This window comes from Diadema setosum, chromosome 6 (assembly GCF_964275005.1).
Source record: "Diadema setosum chromosome 6, eeDiaSeto1, whole genome shotgun sequence".
Classification (NCBI taxonomy): Eukaryota; Metazoa; Echinodermata; class Echinoidea; order Diadematoida; family Diadematidae; genus Diadema; species Diadema setosum.
The window spans coordinates 5,482,863-5,496,414 of record NC_092690.1 but is presented as its reverse complement, the minus strand read 5'-3'; the positions used below and the strand labels follow the sequence as shown (position 1 = coordinate 5,496,414).

Below are 13,552 nucleotides of genomic sequence, written 5' to 3'. Positions count from 1 at the left end.
TCATAAGGATTGTTGATAAATATAGGCAAAGAGTTCTCTAAACACATCCAAAAGTTGTATTTACCTGTGACAGTTTCGACGACAGGCTGTCATCTTTCTCAAACAATGGCTGATTGGTAACTGATAATATGGCGCCAATCAGCAATCACCCAGGTGTGACATCCGAGAGATAGCGCCATCGTAAATGTCAGACAGTTGGTATGCAAAATCCAAAAATTGGATGGACAATCATACACACGAGCACAAAGTGCATCCGAAAGCCCAACATACAACAAGCCTGCCATATAACTGACCATGCTGGGAGGGAAAATCACGTCATCAACTGGGAGGGGTCGCAGTTAGTAGCGAGAGAGAGCCAGGACCTGAACAGACGCATCAGGGAGGCCATTTGGAGTAAAAGAACCCCGGCCCCCACAACATGAACTGGGATGGGGGTGCAATGCATACCAACATTTACGATGGCACTATCACTAAGATGTCACTCCTGGGTGATTGCTGATTGGCGCCGTATCATCAGTTGCCGATTAGCCATCATTTGTGAAAGATGACAGCCCGTTGTCAAAACTGTCACAGGTAAATACAACTTCTGGATGTGTTTAGAGAACTCTTTACCTATAGAGTTTCCCACTGTATAACCATTCAGAGAGCACATAACCTTTGACAGCACCAATGGTTTCGACAAGAGCAAACTTACACAGAAAAAAGACACTCATTAAAAATGAGAGACGAACCTCTTCATTTCTGTTTTTGTTTTTACTGTTTAGTGTACAACATGATTATGACAGATATACACATGAAAATAATATAAAAAAAGAATGTCATACAACAAAACATGAAAAACAGCTGAGGTTACAGCTTGCATATTTTGCACTGCAGGAAAGCATGATAACTAAGAGGAAAACATTTACAATGCGGTCAGCCTCGCGTTTGCCATCATCCATTATCCCATGTCTTGTCTCAAAATTCAGCAAACATCAACAGAACTATCCGCAATGCTCAAGCAAGGCAGATGTTCAGGAATCATTGTCCAAACGGAAGGAGGTCATGGAAATTGATGCTCGTTGAATGATTGGCAAACCTCTCCACATGTGGATCAGTTTTGATCTTTGCAAAGTGATGACATTGTGCAGTGACAGGACCATCCATTGAATCTTCTAAGCCTCAGTCTTGTCCCCAAATCCTGCACATACGTGTATATGTATCACGTGAAATATCCACAAAGGCAATGCACGGCAGAATTATTGTCCACATGGAGGGAGGTCATGGATATTGAGGCACGATGAAAGACCAACACCTCGCCACGTGTGGTTCAGTTTCCTTGATTTGAACTCTGTAAGGTGTTGAGGTTGTGCAGGGCCAGGTCCGTCCATCGGTCCTTTTAACCCTCAGTCTCAGCCCCAATTTCTGCAAATTTTTACATGTCTCAAGTAGAATATCCATGATGAGCAAGCACGGAAGAACTCAAGGAATTATCATTCCCACAGAGGGAGGTCTTGGAAATTGATGCACGATGAAAGACCCGCACACTGTGCCACGAGTGGTTCAGTTTCCTTGATTTGAACTCTGCGAAGTGTTGAGGTTGTGCAGGGCCAGGTCCGTCCATCGGTCTTCCATATCCTTCTCCCCCTCTTCCTTGGCCCCTTCCGCCTCGCTGGGCATGTGGTTCTGCGGGATTTCGATGTCGTCATTGGGCAGCTTGTCCGTCCGCCACTGGTCGTCGACGATGTCGAGCAGACGGCCTTCCCGCATCACTTCTGAATCCATGATGTCGAATGAGCAGTCTTCCTGGATCTCTGCATGTTGTATTACAGCAAATAAAAAAAAAGACAGAAATTTAGAGTACACTGTACATACATACTAAGTCTGTCCTCACCATTAAAGGCAGTCACCCTCATCTGTTTGTCTGCCCTCTTTATGTTAAAACAAATTTCACCTGAAAATGACAAAGGAGATGAAAAAAAAGAGAAATCCAAAAACAAAGAGGTCCCAAGAAAAGCTGAGACCAACCTTTTATTAGGACCACTAGGTTTTACTTTGTTCTATTATATGTGACCCTGCATCACAAAACGCACAGAAAGTCGCCAGACATGAAATTTTAGTTAAGAGCATATATTCTAAAAGAGCAGACTTTAAGCTTTACAATGATGTACATATAACTCAAATCAAACAGACTCTCCTAACTTATCTAAATATGGGAAAGAAAACACACACTCAGGAAAAGTGTGAACTGAGAAAAGAGGCTCTGAAGTGCAGTGTCTATTTGAGCGCTAAATCTGTACCAAGCCGTGCTGGCTGTGCAACGAATCGGACAAAAAAAAAAAACAGGATGTAAATCACCAGAGTAACAACAATGAAGCGATTATCAGATTAAACTGAAATTGAGAGAGCCGTATGAACACATTCTGTTCATAATTGATGCCAACTTCCAAAGCAGTAACATCATCCTTTCAAAAGTTATTTGAGTTTAAAGTGAAGAGTGTGTTCAAGGTTTTTAAGAAATGAAAAGAGGACTCTAAAAACACACCTAATCACACTACATGTATTCGACCAAAAAAGTGCAAGATAAACCTTTCAAAAGTTATTTGAGTTTAAAGTGAAGAGTGTGTTCAAGGTTTTTAAGAGATGAAAAGGGGACTCTAAAAACACACCAATGTTATGGCGTAATCACACTATTCTACCTAAAAAGTTCAAGATAAACTGCTCAAAAACACACTTTCCTGTCCATTTTATATTCCCAAATAGCTAATAAAACATAATGTAGAAGAAGACAAGATGGGTTAGGTTGACCCATTTCACCTATTTTCAGTCTCCACACAAAATCAGTGTGTGCGACTTTTTGTTTGTTTTGTGGTGCGCGGTCACATACATACTCAGCCATTTCAAAATTCAAAACTAATCTTTTGGCCATCAAATAAACTTTGAATTCCTCGAAAATTCTCCTTTTTACTCTTTTCGTTGAATGCTCTGGCCATGACCAGAAAGCTTGGTGTTTGCTGGTATACAGTGCATTGCAATTTCCTAGCACTAACCACACAGTGCTTTCATACCCATACAGTAGACGTGGTATGGTATAATGGGCACCACATATAGCACCCACCCTGCGTATCATGGCTGTGTTAGCGTATAGAACGGACAGGTACAGCTGTATGCGTGGGATTAAGCACCATACAAGCTATGAACAAGAACAAAAAAGAAATTCATAAACAACAACAACATTGGAGTAACAAACTTAAGTTAAACGCGGTTCAATTACACATCAGCTACGAAAACGACAAGATACATAACCGTGAAATTCATGTGTAACTACTCAGGGCTGCCAACTCTCACTCATTGAGAGTGAGACTCACTCATTTTGGTCCTTTCTCACTTTATTTCATTTGCATGCATTTCTATTGATCTCACTCATTTTGACTCCTAAATTATGGCATTGGCTTATGGGAGTCTCACTCTCAACTAGTTTCCAATGCTGGCAGCGCTGAACTACTACCCAGAGGGAGGGGGTGCTGATCTCACTGTACACTTTTAAGCTGCATGAAGAAAACTGCACACACTAAAATGGCGTTATATCACCGATAGAGATTCGGAGTGAACAAGACGGTTACGAGATTCGAAACTGTATGGCATATGATATTATTAGTATTTAGCCATATTTGAGGCAAAACTAGACTATACTATATAGACGAACTTGTTTTACACTTTGCAAATGAACGAGCTAGATGATCTAGAGTAGAGATCCTTAGGGCGGCGAGAGGTGGTACCTTCAATCATGACATATACACTGGTACTGGGTAGTTGCCGCGCCGCCCCGTGGCGTGGAAGACGCTGTATACACACGAGGTAGGGTTGGGGGTACCACGTATCGACACCCTAAGGATCTGTAGCTTGTTTATTCTAAAAATATAATACAAATCCGCCTAATCCTTACCTCAAATATGCCATAAATACTGCAGTTTTGAATGTCGTGACCGTCTCGTTGATTATGAATCTCCGTTTTAAAATAGCGCAATTTTAGTGCGTGCGTTCCGTTTTCTTCGCGCAGCTAAAAAGGGAACCTTGCGATCGGCACCCCCTCTCCTTGTTGAACCCACAAATGTAAAAATGCCCACAAATGTAAAAACACCCACAAATGTAAAAATACATCGCCCACAAATGTAAAAATCGCCTACAAATGTAAAAAACACCGCCCACAAATGTAAAAAATTTCAACCACAAATGTAAAAACGACAGCGCCCACAAATGTAAGAAACGCCCACTAATGTAGTAAAAAATTCAAACATCAAGCACAAATGTAAAAAAAATTTACATTTGTGGTTGATGTATTTCTACTAAGTGGGCGTTTGTGTAACATTAGACCCTTATTTTGTGCGTCTTACCTGCTACTAGACGCGCGCTACTTAATTGCATGTATTCCGTGTACTGTGACCTGTCGAAGCCGATCCGTTTTTAGCACGAGCAACATACGGGGACTGCAGCTCTAAAACTAAGGCCTTGTCACATCGTGTCTGGGGAAGCCTGAGGGTTGACTTGCGGGGAGTTTTTTATTTTTTTATTTTTTCCTCCGGAGCTCCTGCCTGCAGTGGTGTTGGCCCGCACTAAACCCGGAGATGCGCACGCAAGTCTGATTTGCCAGTGTCGCTGGTCATCTGCGTGCATGTTGAGGGTCAGTTACTGCCTCTCTGCTGGTTATAGTTGAGAGTATATAGACATTCTGTATGACTTTCTGCCATTTCAAATTACTTCAGAGGGATTCCTTTGCAGATAAGTCAGTCCTCACCCGCTGCCCAGAAACAGAAACTTGCAGGAAAACAACATACACACACACACACACACACACACACACACGAAGACAAGCATGTTATCACAGTAGTACATGCAACGATACTCCATGGCAGGTCGGCATGCAAATAGCAGGTAAGTGGCACGCGTCTAGCAGGTAAAACGAAAGTACGGAACTCTTTAACATCTTTTATGTCCACCCGCAGAAATTGTACTGCTCGTACTCGCAACAAGCCCGCGTAACTTGCCCGGAGGCGCAGCTGCCCGCCGGAAAGGTGTGACACGCAGCACACCGTAACACCAGGGAGGCTCCCACCTCCCTGGTAACACACAGACAGACACACGCACACACATCTCCCCCGCCGAACTCTCCACTACTATACACACACGCACTTGTCTCCGTACATGTACATATTATTTTACAAGAAGTGCACTGCTATCCTAGAGAAGTGAGTCTATTTATATCAACGTACTGTAGTACTTGTCGTTTTTACATTTGTGGGCGAAGTTTGAAATCATTTCTACATTAGTGGGCGTTTTCTACATTTGTGGGCGATGTTAAATTTTTACATTTGTGGTCGATTTTCTACATTTGTGGGCGATGTATTTTTACATTTGTGGGCGTTTTTACATTTGTGGGCGTTTTTACATTTGTGGGTTTAACAGGGCCGGCTTGCGCTCGACGATAATAGCTACGCTCTTCAGCTTTGGCTTCAACCGACGACGACGACCGGAGAGAGGATGCCGGTCGGTGCAGTGGCGCCTTCCGTGTACCCCTTCTCTGCAAAGGGTCCAGTCTTGCATGGTCACCTGTCGTTTCATGAGCGCGGCACTGATGTTTTGCAAAGAATCATCACTTCTACTTTCTACTCCTTCTTTCTTTTTCTTTTTCTTCTTTCTCTTTTTCTCATTCTTGGTTCTTCCTCTTCTTCTCTTTTCTTCTTCTTTTCTTCTTTATACTTTTTTATTCTCTTCTTCTGGGCTTTCGTTTTTGTATTTCTTCTTCACTTGGAACTCTACTCATGAATGTAGGCATAAAACATTGTTGCTATAGTTGCTTATTCAGTAAAATGATGAGATTCCACACACACAAAGATTGATAGACTATGAAAGAGAGATGAAGATATTGTGTTAAACCAAAATGCATTATCAGAATAAACAGAAATCATGCATTTATCATGGTATATGATAATTGATATTGATATATAATTGATATTATAAACAAATTATTTTATTGCAACCGTGAAACAATGAACTTGATATTACTCATTTTTGCACTTTTGAGAACCAGAAAAGATGTACTCAGTTTTAACAAAATAAAACAATGACATTGCTATTAAAAAAAAATAAAAATGCATGAACAACAGGGAGCTCAGAGAGGTTGATTAACAAAACAGAATTGGTGTATTTTCAACTCACACTCTGAATACAAACGAAATTCAGGACCTGATTTTTTTTTTCTTCTTCTTATATTCAACTAAGCATGTTATCGGCACACACAGCCGACGCTGTTTTTGTTTGTTTGTTTTTTTTTATAATAATGATTATACACGGATGCAAGAATGTTTTTTTTTTTTTTCTGTGCTGCAACGTATGTCATTTTTTCTTACTCGAATTCGCCTTATATGTTGTTCACTAATGCAGGGGCCGGCGAAACGGGGGCATGGGGGGGGGGGGGGGGGGCTTTGTTTTTGCGCTAATTTTTCTTTTGCTTAATTGTCAGCTGATGAGACCCGGAAGTGGCACCAAAGTCTGAAGCCCCCCCCCCCCCCCCCCCCCACTGTGGCGCCGTCATGTAATGCAACGGTAATAATTTGCATTGATTAAACACACTGAATATGCTAGAAATGGCTCGCCTATAAATAGGACCTCCCTGTTCACACCAAAATGATCACTGACAACTTTGACCTATATACATACATTTTTAAACATTGTGACTTATATCGGCCATAATGGAGGGGATTTCCAAATAATAAGAATACAGGGGCGGATCCAGGATACGAGTCCACAAAGAGGAGGCGCCTTAGGTTTACAAAATTAAAGGGGCGCAAGAACCCCCTCCCCCAGTTTTTCTCTTTATCTCTTTTGTTTGTTTTTTTTTAAATTAAGAGGGGACATGGGCCCATCCCTCCCCCCCCCCCTTTTGGATCCTCCACTGGAACAGATGATTCAGAGGGTTAGGCAATCATTCAGAAGTGGCGTGCCAGTGCATGAATCATTCTGTCGGCATAATACTGAAGCCCCTTCCGCCATGTCTGAAATACACGTTTTAATAATTAAAAAAAATCACCAAAACCAAACAACACTATGCAGTCACGCTCTGAGTTGTACTTGACATAATATGCGGGACGTGTTCAAGAAATAATGATGCATTTATTATTTAGTGTTTTGTCAAAAAGGTGTGCGGCACTTTCTGATTGGTTCACAAAATTCCAGCAATCTAATCAAATCTCTTTTCGTTACCACTGTATATGATACCTTGACCGTGAATCCCTTCATCTGTTAGATATTGACTTCATTCGCTTGGAGACAATGATTTCTTTTAAACTACAACCACAACAGTTAACCAGAAACTGATTAATTGGCTTCATCAGAGGCTTCCTCAGATTATTCCATGAAAAAAAAATCACGGCAAACAATGGTAAAATACGGTATACATATACTCTTGACCCCGACTGTGCGAACAAACTGTTGATATATTCAGAGAATCAATGAGCAGGCGGTTTTCTTCAGTGCGCGTGGCTTCGGATCTCAGTGAAAGATTTCGTTCGCAACATAGTATCTTCAGTTCCGTTTTGCTCCACTCGGGATATTAGGTGACTTAATTTGAAAAAAAAAACCACATTTCTTCAGAACCGTTTTGGTAATCGGATAAGACGAAATATCAACAATATCTTGTGACTGATGGATGTCCAGGACCTAAGAAGACATCCATTGAGAGTATGTGTTGCTCGCTTTCTTGTTTGCCATGAGAGGGTGTAGGGCCTACACTGGTAGAAAGTCTTGATGTACATGTATGTGCTGCGTAAGAATCACGAGGTATAGGACTATCAATCACCTTCCCAAACGATTGTTCTTGATGTCTGGTATCACATCTTCACTCTTAACTGTTACAAAAAAAAAAAAAAGTTTGGATTAGCAAAATGCAAGCGGATGGCAAAAGCAGAAACCGGGAAATCTGATAAGACAAAAAAAAAGCCAGAAATTCTATAAGGGCTAAATAGCGCAGATATTTTTCAGCATACTCCAAAGGACCCTTGAGACAAATCGAGTCGTGGATTGCAAATAGTAATTTTGTTTACTGGCAGTATAACACAGTATGGAATTTAACGCCACAAGCTTACCTGATGAGCACGTAGATTCCACCCTAATAGGAACTCCCCTCCATCGGTCACTGATGACTGTCGCTTTCACACCTCTCGCCATCGTCATTGTGATCGGTAACGCTCTAGTCATGAACGCCATACGGAGGGAACCGACGCTGAGGGAACCAGGCAACCTCCTCATAGCTTGTCTTTCCATCGCAGATTTCCTGACTGGTCTGGTTGCCATACCTGTAGAAGTCTTCAGAAGACTTGTTCGAATAAGTCACGCTACGTGCACTCAGGCAACGGTAGTATATTTCACAATGTGGCCCTACGTCTTCACCGGGGTATCTTCTGGGGTCATCGTACTGGTGAACATAGATATGTCGCTATAACTCGACCTCTGCGATACGTCTCCATGGTTACAACCAGACGGGTGGTCAATGTAATTGTTTGGATGTGGGTGGGTTGTTTGACGTATGGTTTCATGTTTGCTTATGGCGCCAGCGAGGACCAATCCGTTGTTGAGTATTGCGCCGCAGAGCCGAACAGGAGGTCGTCAAGAAAAGTTCACCGCCTCTTCACAAGCGCTTTCATCGTCGTGTTTAGCCTCGTCGTCATCGCCAGCAACCTCCGGATTCTCTCCATCGCCAAATCCCAGGCGCGGCGCATCAAGATGGCGGCGCATCAAGATGGCGGCTCCTCGCCCGCCCATGGGCATCCCTCCTCCGGGACCAAAGATCAAGCAAGAGGTGAAAGCAATACGCGCTATCCTACTCCTGGTGATCATCTTTTGCGTCAGCTTATTTCCAACATGCGTTTGGTTCACCGTCGAATATTTCTTTGACGTAAGTCGTCTTGCTTTCGTACTCACAAACGACATCAGCTTTTTCTTCCTGAACATCAGTTCAGCAGCGAACCCCTTGATCTACAGCACTAAAAATCCTTTCTTCCGGAAGGCGTTTAGGAAGATGTTCCCCTCCTTTTTCAAGTGGCTCGCTGGTAAGAAAGTCAATGTCGATCTAGAGGAGAATAATCACAATCTACGTTGACTGAGCTTGAAGAACATTGTGATGTGTCAGCACCATTAAGAGATGGGGTGGGGGGGGGGGGGACCTCTCTGCCACAAAGGGTTTGAAGTCACATAAATATTTAGTATTTGTTTCGGATATTATTATCTTCATGAGTGCATTATGTCATTTTGCTTGTCTGTTGAGCGGGTCATGGTGCTGCTGTAAATTGGCTTGGTTTGTTTCTCTTTTGATTGACTGATTTATTAATTGATTAATTGATTGGGGTTTTAATCATTTTGATTATCTGCTCAGTGTATCATGGCGTAGATATTTTAACGTATAGACAACATGATTATATACATAAAATGCAGTCAAATACACACAAAAACAGTAAACACACTGGAACTAAAAATCCCAGTTCATAACTGGACAATAATCTTACAGTCATAAGCCTTTTACCGATAATGATAAAAATCATGATAAACGCAGTGATAGCTTTTCTCACATTATTACACCTTTCTGTCGCTTTTACTCAAGTTGTCCTTTCCGAAATTTGCTTTCCATTTGATACACAAATTATTCATTTGTAATTATACGCCTACAGCCTTCGTCACTTTACTTATGAAGTAACATAACTGCAGAAAACCAATCAACGGTAATTAAAATTGTTTGTATATGACAGTTAGGTAAAAAAATTTTGTTCATTAAAGGGAAGGCAAACCCAGAGCAATGTGGATTGAGTGAAAGCAGCAAAATTAGTAGAACACATCAGTGAAAGTTTGAGGAAAATCGGACAATCGATGCAAAAGTTATGAATTTTTAAAGTTTTAGTGTTGGAACCGCTGGATGAGGAGACTACTAGAGGATATGACGTATGAGTGGACAACAATACAAAGAAAATATAAAGGAAATTCAACAAAAATTCACTTTTCTAGAATTATGAAAAAGCAATGGACCAACCGCTTCAGAAAGCAGGGGAATAATTGCTACCCTTAACATATGTAAATATCAACTTGATGGAATTTGTAATGTTCATGAAAAATGGATTTTTGTAGTATTTTCTTTATATTTTCTTGGTATTGTTGTCCACTCATACATCATAACCTCTAGTAGTCTCCTCATCCAGTGGTTCCAACACCAAAACTTAAAAAATGCATAACTTTTGCATCGATTGTCCGATTTCCCTCAAACTTTCACTGATGTGTTCTACTAATGCTGCTGCTTTCACTCAATCCACATTGCTGTTGGGGTTTATCTTCCCTTTAATATACAAACTGAAAGCTTGTTAATGATAAAGTCATAGACATTCCATGGCTAATAAGATCATTGCAGCTTATGAAATCACAATGCATGATAAAGATTATAACCATGCATTATATCCTACTTACTTACAGGTTTGTGTTTGTATCATTTCATAAACATACATCAACGGTATACTATGTATAGGTTCGTGTTTCTTTATATCTTATATGCTCGGTCAGAGCAATTACCAGTAAATGAATACATACTCGAAAATAAGTATAAGAATTAACTTTATATAGCGTCAATATCATAAATACACATGTATTGTTTTAAACACATATCTGACTGAACAACTTAGTTGTGTTACTGCAAGTATAACAGTAACAATACACGACAAAGATGAATAACCATGCATAACATTTGCGTCTGTATCATTTCGTAAACATGTTGTATAAACTTGTTCGTTTGTAATGATGAAATCTTATTATGCTCGGTCAAAACTCGGTCAAAAGTGAATACTGGAATATAAGTATAAGAACAAACTTTACCTATACTAATATAGGGCCTACTGAATACACATTGTTCAAAAGGCATGTCTGATTGAACAACTTAGTTGATATTAAAACAATTTAGACGTTGACGTAATTTGTGTGTATATCTAGATAAAAAACAAATACATTTTGCTCGATGAATATGTTATTGCATCCGTAATGATGATAATTTTCTCTTGAAAGACAGAAAAATGACGAAAATTAAGAGAGAGAGAGAGAGAGAGAGGGAGAGAGAGAGAACTTAAAAGCTTTACGTGCGATTTGCCAGACGTGATTTTGCAATTCATTTTGTTTGCCTGCTATCTACCTATAAATCCAATGAAATCGCCAGTCATTTTGATGTGATTAAAAGATGCATGGTTAAAAAGTTATGGTGTGTTTTTGTATTCTGAGTACACTAAGGTAATGTTTAGGTCGAAAACGTAAAATGTAAAAAAACGTATCAATGATAATGCACAATGATATATTAGAAAGTACTGATAGTGTTAAATACCCTTGGTGTCATAATGTTAGTCACAACCACTGAAGAACAATCATATACACGTTGTATAAGATATCTCGAGCAATCGAACGTTAAATTCGCCATATTAACAGATCACTCAAAAATAAAACACCGTCTTGATCAATTTTTACTTTGCTCTCCTATTATCCAACATGCAAAAGATTCAAAGGATGCAGCACAAGTGTGCCTGGATTAGTGCTGCTTCTTGGTTGTTATTAATACACCCCATGGTTCTTCGCTTGGAACATTAATTTGACGACACTCTGTTTAAGGAAAAAAAATCAAAGTCTTAAAAAAGAATCAAATTTCGATGGTCAGTGTTCCAGGTGATCTAACTTTGTGTAAACCTTGATGAAAGCAGACAGACCTCTCCTTTTCCTTCTCCTTTATTCTATCCTATCCCTATTATACGAAAGCCATCCCTCCTTACTATTTTTTTTTCTATCAAGGGCTGCAAACAAATCAAGCTACGTTTAAGTTGTAGTACTTGTATCGCTGAAACATTTTGTCACACATTGTAAAACCTGTGGAGACACAAGTACTTTTAATCAACGTAGGCCCCCTATATGTTTATAATGACCTGGTACCAAATAACAATGTGTGTACGTATACTGTCCATATAATGCGCGTGTGTGTAATGCAGGAACCAATCAGTGAAATCAGCTCAGACCACCCACCTAACACATGGACGTTTTCCGACGGTTTTTGAAACGTTCAACGTTCATTATTTGGACGTTTTGTCAAGAATTTTTCAGAACGTCTTTTGTGGAAGGTTTTAGACGTTTTTAAAACGTTTCAAATGGACGTTATAAAAATGTGGTATGGTTTATTAGATGGTATGGTATGGTTTATTAGATAAAATGTTCTCGCAGCCAAAACGCTGAATTGCAACATTTGTTCACAAAGACATATTACTACAATACAAATTTGATTAAAAAAAGAAAGTATTTACAATTTTCAAATCATTCATCACTATTAGAAAAGATAACAGTTGACATCATTTACAACATTATTAATTATTAAATATATTACATTCACTACATTCAACACACTGTACGTGACGACATAAACATAATCTGAATAAAAGGGACCCATGCGGTTACTTCCTTTCCTCACATTCTATTCACATCTTCCCCCTCCTTCTCTCTCACCAACACACACGCACTTACACAGGTACATTCACAAAAACATGCACACAATCATCTCTTCATCACATCCAATAAGTGACTCTCACACACAAGCACATAAACACATACAGAGACTACAAATTCTCCCACCACACGGCATCACTGATTATAACTGTGCATTCTTCACGCTTAAACTGCATTTTGATCACATAATGTTTACAAACAGTCAAGTGCACAATGCAATGATTGTTTCCAAATATTAATGGGAGTACAACAAAAATATATTCTGTATCATAAGATAATCTGATGTGGTGTGATATTACAAAATATGCCTAATAAACATACTATACCCTCATACACTCTCATAATATATCTCCGGGAATTAAAAACAGCATCAAATAAACAAATTTAGATTATCAACAGTTACCAATGAAAAAAGAAAAAAAATGGGTGCGAAAACCTGTTGAAAGGTTGTATGTTTTCCAAGTAAAGTAATATTCATAAGATATTACTAAGCTAAAAGAAAATCGTGGCTGCCTGGGTAAGTGATAAGAGAGAAAAGAAAACATTACCAATAAAAATGTATACATATATTACAGAATTACCAAAAAAATAGTTATGTATTAATCATTCTCAACATAACAAAAATATTGCATTGCTGTAAATCTTCCAGGTATTCTAAGTATTCTCTATCAAAGAGTCTCACAATGTTACAGGCGGTACAGAAAGAAGTGAGGGGAGAGGGGTGAGAAAGCAAGAAAGAGAGATGGGGATAGAGAAGGAAAGAGAAAGAGGAAGAGACAGGGAGTGAGAGGAGAGAGAGAGAGAGAGATGGAGAGAGATGGAGAGGAAGAGTACACCGCAATACTTTGTGTGCAGTGTTTAAAAAGAAAATTCACAAACGTTAAACTGTTAAAATGGTTTTTAAACGTTAAAAAATAATTTAAAAAAACTTTCGGAGTTTTTACGGACCTGCAGAAAACCTTTGAACGTTAGACACGTAAGGATATTCAAAACGTTCCGTGTACGTCCTGCG

At 39.6% G+C, this 13,552-nt stretch overlaps 1 protein-coding gene across 2 annotated transcripts; it reads right to left on the bottom strand.

The window, feature by feature from the left end:
- Window positions 1–639: 639 nt before the first annotated feature.
- Window positions 640–8,416, bottom strand: LOC140229917 (anaphase-promoting complex subunit 13-like). Of its 2 annotated transcripts, none has more exons than XM_072310115.1 (2): window positions 8,121–8,416; window positions 640–1,793 (listed from the first exon to the last, which is right to left on the bottom strand). In XM_072310115.1, exons 1-2 carry the CDS (start codon window positions 8,326–8,328, stop codon window positions 1,543–1,545), a joined length of 459 nt encoding a protein of 152 aa, XP_072166216.1. In that variant the 5' UTR covers window positions 8,329–8,416; the 3' UTR covers window positions 640–1,542. The 2 variants fall into 2 exon arrangements, with proteins under 2 accessions (XP_072166216.1, XP_072166217.1); XM_072310116.1 differs by lacking the exon at window positions 8,121–8,416 and adding an exon at window positions 3,403–3,424 and having other exon boundaries at window positions 642–1,793.
- Between the last annotated feature and the right edge of the window lie 5,136 nt (window positions 8,417–13,552).

Bases quoted from the DNA above. Each gene is read 5' to 3' on its own strand.
- LOC140229917 (XM_072310115.1), bottom strand. From the start codon at position 8,328: ATGGCAACCAGACCAGTCAGGAAATCTGCGATGGAAAGACAAGCTATG. The intron at 1,794-8,120 runs GTAAGCTTGTGG...TACAACATGCAG, and splicing joins GGAATCTACGTGCTCATCAG to AGATCCAGGAAGACTGCTCA.